The 13,231-nt window shown below is 43.1% G+C and overlaps 2 protein-coding genes across 3 annotated transcripts in view; both read right to left on the bottom strand.

Moving 5' to 3' along the window:
• LOC310638764 (proto-oncogene Mas-like) overlaps positions 1 to 13,231 on the bottom strand; it is a 481,088-nt gene that overhangs the window by 12,078 nt on the left and 455,779 nt on the right. Inside the window, exon 1 of one of the 2 annotated variants that reach the window (XM_083360108.1) lies at positions 10,223 to 10,279. The exons of the other annotated variant lie outside the window; for it this stretch is intronic. Coding sequence (XP_083216234.1) covers positions 10,223 to 10,263 — 41 coding nt within the window. The 5' untranslated portion in view covers positions 10,264 to 10,279. Of the gene's footprint in view, positions 1 to 10,222; positions 10,280 to 13,231 lie in introns of those variants that run through there. 2 annotated transcript variants of the gene reach the window in all.
• Positions 5,371 to 6,478, bottom strand: LOC310638767 (proto-oncogene Mas-like). Its single transcript, XM_083360119.1, has one exon. The coding sequence runs from the start codon at positions 6,461 to 6,463 to the stop codon at positions 5,504 to 5,506; it is 960 nt and encodes a 319-aa protein (XP_083216245.1). The 5' UTR covers positions 6,464 to 6,478; the 3' UTR covers positions 5,371 to 5,503.

Here is a 13,231-nt window from a genome sequence, read left to right as displayed (position 1 = left end):
TTCCTGCCTGAGCAGGGGGTTGGACTAGATGACCTCCAATATCGCTTCCAACTTTATTGTTATTGTTATTATTTAATGCAGCTCTTAAGAATCCTCTTGTTAGACAGAGACCATGGAATATCAGAGATGGAAGGAACCTTCAAGGTCTTCTAGTCCAACTCCCTTTTCAAGCAGGAGACCCTGTACCGGGGGTGTCAAACTCAATTTCATTGAGGGTCGCATCAGCATTAAGGTTGCCCTCAAAGGGGCCAGTTGCTGTCCCCTTCTCTCCCTCAGGCTTGCCCCACAAAAGCCTCTCCCCTCCTATCCCTTTCTTCTCCCTCAGGCTTGCCCCACAGAAGCCTCCCCTCTCCTATCCCCTCTCTCCCTCAGACTTGCCCCACAGAAGCCCCCCCCTCTCCTAATCCCTTCCCTCCCTCAGGTTTGCCCCACAGAAGCCCTCCCTCTCCTAATCCCTTCTTTCCCTCAGGCTTGCCCCACAGAAGCCTCCCCTCTCCTAATCCCTTCCCTCCCTCAGGTTTGCCCCACAGGAGCCCCCCCCTCTCCTATCCCTTTCTCTCTCTCAGGCTTGCCTCACAGAAGCCTCCCTCTCCTAATCCCTTCTCTCCCTCAGGCTTGCCCCACAGAAGCCCCCCTCTCCTAATCCCTTCTTTCTCTCAGGCTTGCCCCACAGAAGCCTTCCCTCTCCTAATCCCCTCTCTCCCTCAGCCTTGCCCCACAGAAGCCCTCCCTCTCCTAATCCCTTCTCTCCCTCAGGCTTGCCCCACAGAAGCCCCCCTCTCCTAATCCCTTCTTTCTCTCAGGCTTGCCCCACAGAAGCCTTCCCTCTCCTAATCCCCTCTCTCCCTCAGCCTTGCCCCACAGAAGCCCTCCCTCTCCTAATCCCTTCTCTCCCTCAGGCTTGTCTCACAGAAGCCCCCCTCTCCTAATCCCTTCTTTCCCTCAGGTTTGCCCCACAGAAGCCTCCCCTCTCCTAATCCCTTCTCTCCCTCAGGCTTGCCCCATAGGAGCCCCCCCTCTCCTATCCCTTTCTCTCTCTCAGGCTTGCCTCACAGAAGCCTCCCTCTCCTAAACCCTTCTTTCCCTCAGGCTTGCCCCACAGAAGCCTCCCCTCTCCTAATCCCTTCTTTTCCTCAGGCTTGCCCCACAGGAGCCCCCCCTATCCTATCCCTTTCTCTCCCTCAGGCTTGCCTCACAGAAGCCTCCCCTCTCCTAATCCCTTCTCTCCCTCAGCCTTGCCCCACAGAATCCCCCCTTCTCGTATCCCCTTCTCTCAACTGACTGAAATATTTAAGTTGTATGTGTATGTATGTGTATATATACCAAATGATGAGAGTCTGATTGCAAAATCTTATAAAATGTTATTGAGTTTAATCTTAAAGAGGACTATGTAAAAGATTGTATGTTTAAAAGGACGGAAAATTTGGTTATAATATTATGCTTGATCAACGGGAAAATGTGGACACAAAGTTTGAAATGAGTTGTAATTGGAAAGAATTGTTTGATAAAATGATGTGTCGATCCTTTTAACTTCTGACAAATTATCAAAGATGTACTGTATAGGGAGGTATTAAAAAATGTTGGAAATGTTAACGGTCTGAAGGTACTTTTTACTAGCTTTGATGGACATGTCAGAAGGCTAAGAAATTCTGGAATCAGATATCTATTTTGGTTCAAAAGAATTTGAAAATATATGTAAAAATTTAACTCGAAGCTTCTTTTTTTTTTTTTAGCAATGGCAATGAATAGTTGGAAAGAATTTTTATAGATGACATCAGTGACTAGGTTGTTAGATGCCCCCAAAATGAAAAGAAGAATATATATCCATAAAGCAAGAGTTAACTTTGAAAGCAATGGAGCTAGCTGAGATGGTGAAACTAACTGTTTTGGTCTCCTTGATGTTCTCTGAGCTTGTTTGTTTTATTGCAGATGCTTTGGTAAACGTACATCGTAATCAAAGAATAACCAACTCAACAAACAATCCAACATTAAGCAACGGCCATCAACTATCAATTACCAACACCACTGGCACCAATACTGATGGGGTAAACCACTTGTACATAAACATAAAGTAAAACTCTCTCCCTTCTAGCTCTGATGATGTTACCTGACCGGGCAATGAAACATCTGCACCCACTCAGAGAACACCAAAGATCCCACATTTCAACTCTGAGCTACAAATATTCTACTAATTGACTGTGTTGCTTACAGACAATAACTGGAACAAATTTCTTGGAATTTGGAGACCCCTGTTATATTTTTCCCCAGATAAGGCAAATATATATAGAGATAGATGAGAGAGAGAGAGAGAGAGAGAGAGAGAGAGAGAGAGAGAGAGAGAGAGAGAGAGAGAGAGAGAGAGAGAGAGAGAGAGAGAGAGAGACTTTTTACTTTTATTAAATTTGTATACTGCCCTTCTCCCGAAGGACTCAGGGCGGTGAACAGGGCATATATAAATAGCAAATACAAAAATTAAAAGGGAGTTAAACAAGTGCCCAGATAAAAACAATAACAATATAAGAAACCCATTAAAAACCCTAACGTCCCCCATCAGGCCAGACCAGCTTGTTCAAATAAATGGGTCTTCAGACCGTGCCGGAAGGAGCAAAGGTCCGATGCCATCCGGAGCTGAACCGGCAGTTGGTTCCATAGAGCCGGAGCGCCCACAGAGAAGGCCCTCCCCCTGGGGGCCACCAGTCGACATTCTCTGACCGGAGGCACCCTGAGGAGGCCCTCTCTGTGGGAACGCACAGGGCGGAGGGAAGTTGACGCCGACAGCAGGTGGTCCCCGAGATAGATAGATAGATAGATAGATAGATAGATAGATAGATCAGTGTTTCACTTTGGGACATGAAGATAAAGTCTGATCTGAATAGATAAATATTGTGGTTAGTGATATTGTGGTTAGTTATTCTGTTAGATTAAAATTAGGAGAAGAATAGAATATGTTTTAATAAAATAATTTAAATCAATTTTTCACTTGATTTCAAATTAAATGAATTATATTGGTTGACAATGAGATTTTTTTGGGACAATTGCCAAATGCAATAAACTGGTTTTAGGTATATGTTACTGGAAGGAAAAAGCAATCCCTGCTGCATTACAGATCCCAGAGAAGCATTTGCATGTATGCAGGTATCCTTAGGGTGCCATAGTTATGGATGAGAAATATTGGTTGCAAAGTTGCCATTTCTGGATGTAATACAGATATTTTCGACTTATTTTTGTTTCTTTGCATGTTTGATATTTTTAAAAAGACATATGCTACTGACTATGCTTATGCACATATGTAACATCTTTTGCTATGATACATGATCACTGCTTGTCCAAAATTTTAATATACAGATAATGCCACCAGAAATTATTTTAGACTTTTTAATAAATGTTGTTATTGATGTTAAGCTCCCCATGGAAAACATCATATATTGTTATGTATATACTAGGTTAATTATTTAAAGACTGAAGTGCAACATAACTTGATTCTAAATAATCTATTTTTCAAAACACACAACAGTCCAAACAGTAAAAGTAAAGTCCAAACTAAGAATATTTCATTCTTAAGAATTGTTTAGATTCAAAATAGTTTTCAAGAGTGTACAAAAGATACAATTTTTCCCCTAGAATCAGCTAAATTACACATATTACATTGAGAAAAATGTTTCTCATTTCTTTCCTGTTACCATTGATTTCATTGCAGAGATCTTAACATAAGAAATAGATTATTTTGTTATCTAATTTTACCTTCCAAAAGACAGAAGCAGATGAAAAATGTGAGGTTCTTTCCTGTTGGCTTTTTTGAATTAGCTGTTTTAGATTCTAAAAGTTTAATTCCTAAAGAAGTAATCCTGTAAATAATTTTAATGTCGTCCTCTATTGCAGGTTACTTTATGACTCAAGGACTTCAACTCCCAGAATTCCTGAGCCAGAATAGCTCAGCTTGGAAACCTCTCCCTTTCCCCTCAGCCATGGCTGGCTCAGGATTTCTGGGAGTTGAAGTCCACGAGTCATAAATAAAGGGCCACGATTGCCTAGCTCTACAATAGGCTTAGGAAAGCCAATAGGGGAGCTGTTGTTTTTTTTAAAAAAAGGTTCTGGAACGTTCTGAGTGTTCTATGAGAAAAAAAGGCCCTGCTTCCATCTATGTTCTTTTGGACACATTGCACAATGACAGTAGTGGGGGCAACCCAGGTCCCTCTACTGCACAGGTGACCTTTAGCACCAAGAGCTGTTTCCAAGATGGCAATCCTTTCACTCTGTATGTAGACTTTGGAAAAGAAAATAATTCCTGATGCAGCTGCTGGACATAACTATCAAATGTTCCAGTGCAGGAATCCAAGAAAAATATAACAAACTTCTAAGAATAGATTCTTTATTGCTCTTTGCCAATAGACAGGAATCTTGCCAGAGTAAAGCACACTCAGCATATCTATCAGATAAATCCTATGCAAGTTTTAGAGAGGATCACTTCTGATCCTCTTTCTGCATACCAATGACTCAAAGCTGAATTGCCTTTTAGCTCCTTGAGAAAGAGGTCTTCCCTCCTGCAAACATGCCTCCAATTGCATAGCACAAATCAAATGAAATATTTATTTTGGTCATAGTACAGCATAAAAAGGGCAGAATGCAAACAAAAGCTAAAAAAATATACAATACATAAAATGTATCTCTATCTGTATCAATTCTATCTCTATCTCATCTATCATCATTATATCATCACCTATCTCTTTTTCTCTCTCTCTCTCTCTATCTATCTATCTATCTATCTATCTATCTATCTATCTATCTATCTATCTATCTATCATCGCCATCATCTATAGAAATACACAAACACAAATAGACAAACCTTTACAAAAACCCAGTGTTCCAAAAGTAGCCACATTTACAGAATTAGGGAATACAAACCCAGATGAGGTTTGTGAACGAGCAGGAAAGTCTACTAGGGTCCTTCTAATTTAGAACTTTGCCAGGTGAGGTTGGTGCCAGCTGGAAATAAGGACTGGAAATGTCTATAAAAGATTGGCAGGAAGGAAGTCTTACAATGATAGAAGCCATGTATCTTCAGTGAAGAAAGAAAGCCACTTATTAATGATTATTAATAATGAACTCATATTTTAAAATATAATTGAATGATATTATGTAACCGTAACCTCTATGGCAGATTTTCCCCTTTTCTTTCATCTCCATTACATGTATATAAATGGGCATGTCACAAAAAGAAATGCATAAAATAAATTACACATTAAAAAAATCATTCAATAAGACTTATTCCCAACAGTAGTTATAATGAAATAAAAAGGAACTACATCGACTAAAATATTTCCTGTTAAACAAGTGCTTCAGATTGAAAAATACTGAGACAGCGATACTTCCTATTTCCATATCTTTGTTTTTAAGTACTTTGCTTAGTAAATTGTATCCATTCTGTATATTCTCAAGGAAAGCATATTTTTGTCCCAAATAAACCTGTAGCTTCAAATATTGTATATGCAATATTTACGACCCTTCACAACTGGTCTTCCTCCATGGTTTGCTGCTCTTCCTGGCTGCCCTTCTCATCCTTGAAGACTCTTTCCAGAGCAGCCTTGTATGACGCTCTGGGCTGTTTCTTTCCTCTCTTCTTCCTCCCAACGAAGAAATAAAGGAGGGGGTTGATGCTGCTGTTGAGAGAGGCACATCCTATCCCGATGGTCATGAGGAGGAGATTATAGGTATCAAAATATTCAATGACATAAAAGACATTCATTGGGAGAGAGAAAAGGAGGAAGGAAAGGAGAGCCAGCAAGATGGTGGTGAGCAACTTCCTTTGATTGTGTTGCGATTTACACCTCATGTGAATCCAGAGGGTCACAGTAGACACAATCATGAGAGGTGTACAAAGTAAACCATTCACAATCAGCTGATAAAGGAAAGGTGAACTTCCAGAGCTTCTGGTCTGGTGGAGAAGGAAGTGCACCGCAGAGAGCAGGAAGGAGAGGATCCATATGAGGCCACCAACCAGGGTGGACAAATATGGAGGACGATGGCAGCGATGCCAAAGTGGGAAGAGGACAGCCACACACCTGTCCAGGCTGATGGCCGTCAGCAGAAACTGGCTAGCAGAATAGGTGAAGAAAAAGAACTCAAAAAGTAAGAAGAAAATGGTATCAACCATGTATGTTCTTTGATTCAGAGTTAACACAGTCACAAATGTAGCTGCCACAATGAGGGATGTGAGGACCCCAAAATCGGCGATGGAGAGATTCAGGATGTAGGTGGTGAAAGAATTCCTCCTAATGGAAAAGGCCAGGAGATAAATGGTCCTTCCATTTCCTACCAGGCCCAAAATGCAAATAAAGGCAATGAACCCATTGATAAGATTTCGTGTTAAATTATCAAACAGTTGAGCATAAGGTGAAGAAAAAAAATGTGGTATTTCAGAAATATTTGGAGGAATTTTAGTAGTATTGAAAGGAAAGTTGACCATTTTAGACCCATTCTCAGAGATTTCAACATTACTGATTATCCTAATAACAAAAAGAGACAGAAATAGAATCAGTTCTTGTTAGAGAAATACATACATATATACTGTACATACATACATACACACAAATACACATACACACACACATACACAAACATTCACACACACACAAACACACAGGCAGACACACAAACACACGCACAGACACACATTTTCTAACTTACTCATATCAACACATATCTGCTTTTTGACTGCCTGATGGTAATTACATCAGGTTGGAGAATTGCTACACTCAATGATGACCCATGCTTCTATGCAAAATCCTTCAAAGTGCATTTTAGGACAACTGACACCATTTCCCTTTATTAGCCATTGTGGCTGAGGGCAGAGTTGCGTAACCTGGTATTTGAAAAGGCAAACGGCAACACAAACAAAGGAGAAAAGTTTTTTTGGGGAAGAAACACTAATTGTTTAATATTTACATTCTTTAGAGCAGACATGACAAACCTGAAACATCACGTGATGTTGGCGACGTATTGGAGCTTTTTCCCCATTACTGGCAGCGGGGTGGGTGCAGTTTGCTGGTGACGCATCCGGCCCACAGGCCAGCAGTTTGACACCCTTTTGTCAAGCCCCGTGGGCCTGACACTTCATGGGGGGAACAACTATGTGTATCGGCCCTGTTGTTGTGACTCAGGGCCAGCCTGTGGGTCCGACAGCCGGGTCCGATGTATCGGAGGACTCAGATGAGGGGGAGGAGGGAGACGAACCGGCTGATGATGGTTTGGAGGCTTTGCAGAGTCCTCAGCCGGGGACCTCTTCTCAGCTGCGTGAGCCCGAGAGTGCGGAGGATGATGACCCACAGCTGGCCCTGTTCAAGGACGCCCGATGCAGGAGGCAGTCAAGCAGGAACAAACAAAGAAAGGCTATGGGACTCCTCGGGAGGAGGCACAGGGAGACCACGCCCTGAGCTCTCTATAAAAGGAGTGTTTGGGGAGGGGCTGGTTGCTGAAAGCAACTTTTCCGCTTGAGAAGACAAGCTCTAGTGTTTTTGTTAACTGCGTAATTAAATCTTGGCAGAAGCCTTTTAGCCTTGGACGCTCTCCAGTCTCTTCTTTTGAATAGGGGTTTGATAGAAGAGGGCTGGTTCAGAACACCTGTGTCTGCCACCCAACTGGCCTCAGGTGGCCTGGGCCCTGCCTCCGAGCTGTTGCATGAGCAGCCTGACCTTCTTGCTGCTGCAGCCTTTCCTGGACACCTCCGTGTGCCGGTTGGCTTCCAATTGCCTCTGGTGGCTGCGCCTGTGTAGGCAGGTCTTCTGGCTGTGCCTCCCTACTCCCAGCTGGTCTCGCCGTCCTCTGCCACTTGCCAGGTGGTCGCCATGCTTGTACAGACGGATCGTCCAGCTGGACCTGCCCATTCCCAGCTGGTCCCGTCACCCTCAGCCACTCGCCAGCTGGTTCCAGGCATGCTGGCAGCTGCGGACACACAAACGGTCCCTCTGGCTGCATTTATCAGTTGCCAGATGACGTCTGGGCCCTCAGTCACTAGCTGGTGGCTTTCCAGGACCCAGGTAGACATTGCTAAACACCTGGGCCCTCCTGGCCGGTCTACCGTTGGACAACTGTTTAGTGGTGAGGCTCAAGATGCTTTAGGGTTCATGGAGGCCAATTCAGGGTGTGGAACACCAGATGTGGCCAGGGTTGGATGTCTGGGGTTCAGGGTGGGGGTTACCTGGGGTACTTACATTGTTGAGAGAAGCATGCCAGAGAGGGGGAAGGCAGACTAATGCACGCACATGGAGATGCAGAAAGGAACTGAAGGGGAGGGGAAAAGTATATATGGCTGCATGGGCAGATGTTGGTTTGTGATGTGGGGACAGAGCTTGTGTGCCTGCTGGCTATTTATATGTGTTGGAAGCGATGTGCTGGTCTGGGCATTCCATCGCAAGCACCCAGAGAAGCCAGGTGGGAGATGGGTGGAGCCCTCCGGTTGTGTGGCTGGTCACTCAGATGCAACTTCTTGTCTTCCAGGTAGAACCTTGGTAGGGGGAGCTGGCTGTTGAGCCCCATGGCCCCGACACTTCATGTGGGGGACAACTACATATATTGGCCCTGCGTCTCCCACCCAAGTGGCCTCGAGTGGCCTGGGCCCTGCCTCCGAGCTGTCGCATCACCAGCCTGACCTTCTTGCTGCTGCAGGCCTTCCCGGAAACCTCCGTATGCCAGTCGGCCTCCAATTGCCTCTGGTGGCCATGCCTGCACAGACGGGCCTTCTGGCTGGGCCTGCCTACTCCAGGCTTGTCTTGCCGTCCTCTGCTGCTTGCCAGCTGGTCGCCGCACCTGCACAGAAAGGTTCTCCAGCTGGACCTGCCCATTCCCAGCTGGTCCTGTCACCCTCGGCCGCACGCCAGCTGGTTCCAGGCATTCTGGCAGCTGCGGACACACAAATGGACCCTCCGGCTGTGCTTATTGGTTTCCAGACAACATCTGGGCCCTCGGTTGCCAGCTGGTGGCTTTCCAGGACCCAGGTAGACACGGCTAAATACCTGGACCCTCCTGGCCAGTCTACAGTTGGACAACTGTTTAGTGGTGAGGCTAAGGATGCTTTAGGGTTCGTGGAGGCCAATTCAGGGTGTGGAACACCTGGTGTTGCCAGACATGGTGGGGTTGGATGTCTGGGGTTCAGGGTGGGGGTTACCTGGGGAACTGAAGGGGAGAGGGAAAGTATATATGGCTGCATGGGCGGATGTTGGTTTGTGATGTGGGGGCGGAACTTGTGTGTCTGCTGGCTATTTATATGCATTGGGAGTGATGTGCTGCCAACACTGAGTTTTTTTCCTTTGGAGCTGAATAAAGCAACCTTTGGTTTGTCACCCATTCCTGCTGGCTGTTGTGAGTGTGCTTCTACCTGCGGATGTGGTCATGACACCTTGCTTTAGAGCAACAACAGGGACCAGTTACACGGAGAGAGGATTTTCTGTGGACTGGTGGGTGGGGAGAGTGGTTTTACGTGTTGCAGGCATCTCGCAGATGGGGCTTCTCTTGTTTGAATGGCCTGGTTTCTGGCAAGCTGTAGCCAGAAGGGTTGGGGACCCCTGCTTTAGATAGTAGGGGATTACAAGTGTGCAAACAGGCATACAATGTGAAATGCAATTTGAGGGGAACACACTAGTACTAGCAGTTAGCTTTCAGTGTGTAACTGATTAAGATCTTGTCAATTTCAGTCAGAGTTTGTTAACTCTAATAAGCATCATTAGCATTTATTAGAGAAAAGCTGCTCACTTCAGTACTCAAAAAGGTCCAGAGAATTTGAAACTACATTTATCGGATGGAGGAAATGAGAGCAATAAGTAGCGCATGTCCTCCTTTTAATAGATGTCTAGTAACTTTAGGTTAGGGAAAGTTATAATCGAAGTTTCTGGAGATCATGAGGTTGCTGACCTTTTTCCCAAGAAAAGGAAAAAGGTGGTGGGTGTATAGGTGGAGACTATATGTGACCCTTGTCATATAAACAAGGAAGGCCCATGGATTTCAACAAAGACCAAGAAAGCTGAAGTGTCCTCCTGATTATGGGGAGAGATTATATGCACACTTGAGCAACCTCCACCATGGATGATTCCCTTCAAAAGAAAGGCATCCTGTTCCACCAGTCACAAATGGGCTGAGCAACATAGCAATTCTCCTTTTGGAATATTATGAAACTACTGGACGGCGAACTGCATTCCTGCAAAGAAAATGTTTTGTATCCTAATATACTTACAAGTGGTATGTCTCCCAAAGAGCAGAAAAGTCATCTTCCATTATGGGGAATGATGCATTACCTACAAAAGCAATAATAGTAAACCATTATTTTGATTTATAACAGCAGACAATAAAATTGCTAATGTGCTTTATAAACTTCACCCACACTGATTCGTTTCTTTCTGAATGGGAGTCTGTGAATGTATAAATAAAAAAATCCACCAATAGGTTTCCCCCCCCCCCGTCGTTCCCCAATAATCAGTCTTTGTGATCCTCTAAATATTTAACCTGATAATTAATTCCAAATAATTTAAAAAGTGCTCATTTTAAAAAAGGAAAGTATTTTCACAACTCTTGTTATTCCTTCATTTTTAGAAATGCTTCTGTGCATTAATCTTTTTTTTTCCTAATTAAAGAAGAACCAAGAGGTTGATTTCATCCCTTGTGTCCTTCCAAAGGAAAATTCCAGGTTGATGTTGCCTGTCGGAAGTGACAGATATCAGTTTGTTGATATTCTTAAATTCTCCGTAAGGCTTACTATATGAGTAATTCCTTCAGAAGTGTGAATGCGCTCACTGAATGTTTTCAAAATGCCAATGCAATTCCCAACTCATGATTTGCTCTAGAGTCTCAATTCTTGAATAAGCTCAATATGAACCCTTGAGGTTTTCGTTATCATTAGTTATCAGTTATCACAAAGGAAAGGAAATGTTATATACGCTGGTCATACCTTCTGAGTAATTAAATAGCTGCTCCATTCTGCAAAAAGTGTTTGCTTGCTTAGAAAAGTTCAAATCCGTGGATAAGGTGGACAACCTGGGGCACTGTAATTGAAGGGGAAATACAATTATTAAAAGAAAACAAACTTGTGACTGTCAAAATGGCTGAAAGGAATTGTGTTCTTTGTTAATTCAAAGCCATTGTTGGTTTGCCATTCACACAGAATAAGTGTAGCCCTTTCCACCTTTCATTCAAGCAATAAAATGTATTTACACTTCAAAACCAAAAGACCAGAAGACCAACAACCATTAAAAGGGAATTTTAAATTTTCTGGAAAGATAGCAGTTAAAAATGAGTAGTATGAGATTAAAAAAAGTAGCAATAATAATACACTCTGTTGAGGTGACCTGATGAAATAACTCACAGGTTAAAAGAGTTATACTTTTTTAAAAAATGGATCATAGTTATTAGCTGGGAGCAGCTGAATGAACAGATTTCCTTATCTTCAAATTTTGCTCTTTGCTCATTTGCATATCCAAATCAAAATGCTCCAACACTGTTTAAAATGCTTTAATGTTCCTAGCTGTTTTATGGCAATTAGCACTTAGACTTGTAAACCACTTCATAGCACTTTACAGCCCTCTCTACGTGGTTTACAGAGTCAGCTTATGGCCCTCAACAATCTGGGTCCTCATTTTACCCACCTTGGAATGATGGAAGTCTGAGTCAACCTCGTGTCAGTGAGAATCGAACTGCTGGCAGTTGGCAGAATTAACCTGTACTACTGCATACTAACCACTGCACCACAACTGCTCTTAATAATAATAATAATAATAATAATAATAATAATAATAATAATAATAATAATAATAATAATAATAATAATAATAATAAAGTTGGAAGGGGCCTTGGAGGTCTTCTAGTCCAACCCCCTGCTCAAGCAGGAAACCCTATACCATTTCAGGCAAATGGCTGTCCAGTCTCTTCTTAAAAACTTCCAGTGTTGGAGCATTCACCACCTCTGGAGGCAGGTTGTTCCACTGGTTAATTGTTCTAACTGTCAGGAAGTTTCTCCTTAGTTCTAGGTTGCTTCTCTCCTTGACTAGTTTCCATCCGTTGCTTCTTGTCCCGCTTTCAGGTGCTTTGGAGAATAGCTTGACTCCCTCTTCTTTGGGGCAGCCCCTGAGATATTGGAAGGCTGCTATCATGTCACCCCTCACACTTCTCTTCATTAAACTACACATACCCAATTCCAGCAACCGTTCCCTATATGTTTTATCCTCCAGTCCCCTAATCATCTTTGTTGCTCTTTGTACTCTTTCTAGAGTCTCGACATCTTTTTTACATCGTGGTGACCAAAACTGGATGCAGTATTCCAGGTGTGGCCTTACCAAGGCATTGTAAAGTGGTATTAGTACTTCACGTGATCTTGATTCTATCCCTCTGTTAATGCAGCCTAGCACTGTGTTGGCTTTTTTGGCAGCTGCAGCACACAGCTGGCTCATATTTAAGTGATTGTCCACTAGGACTCCAAGATCCCTCTCACAGTTACTACTATTGAGCAAGGTACCACCTATACTATACCTGTGCATTTGATTTTTCCTGCCTAAATGTAGAACCTTGCTTTTTCACAATTGAATTTCATTTTGTTAGATAGTGCCCAGTGTTCAAGTGGTGCTCCAGTACTTTTGGGATTGCACCCAAGGCGCCTATTACTATTGGTACTACCCTTGCTTGTCTTTGCCACAGTCTTTCTATTTCTATTTGCAAGTCTTTGTATTATTGTTATTGTTATTGTTATTGTTATTGTTATTGTTGTTGTTGTTGTTGTTGTTGTTGTTATTGTTGTTCTTCTTGTTGTTCTTCTTGTTGTTCCACTTATTAATTGTTCTAAGTATCAGGAAGTTTCTCCTTAGTTCTAGGTTGCTTCTCTCTTTAATTAGTTTCCATCCATTGCTTCTTGCTCTGCCTTCAGGCGCTTGAATAGCCTGACTCCCTCTTCTTTGGGGCAGCCCCTGAGATATTGGAAGGCTGCTATCATGTCCCCCCTCATCTTTCTCTTCATTAAACTAGACCTACCAAATTCTAGCAACCCTTCCTTATATGGTTTGGCTCCCAGCCCCCTAATCCTCTTTGTTGCTCTTCTCTGCACTCTTTCTATATCTTTTTTACATCGTAGTCACCAAAACTGGATGCAGGATTCCAAGTGTGGCCTTACCAAGGCATTCTAAGATAGTATTATCACTTCATGTGATCTTGATTCTATACCTATTAAGATTGACTGAAGTCAGACCTGAGAGGTCTGTTA

The sequence above is a fragment of the Vipera ursinii genome (assembly GCF_947247035.1).
Source record: "Vipera ursinii genome assembly, chromosome: 3".
NCBI classification, from domain to species: domain Eukaryota; kingdom Metazoa; phylum Chordata; class Lepidosauria; order Squamata; family Viperidae; genus Vipera; species Vipera ursinii.
The sequence above is the reverse complement of the archived record's forward strand: the minus strand, read 5'-3'. Positions and strand labels throughout refer to the sequence as shown.

Coding starts and splice junctions, on each gene's coding strand:
- LOC310638767 (XM_083360119.1), bottom strand. CDS start 6,463: ATGGTCAACTTTCCTTTCAATACTACTAAAATTCCTCCAAATATTTCT.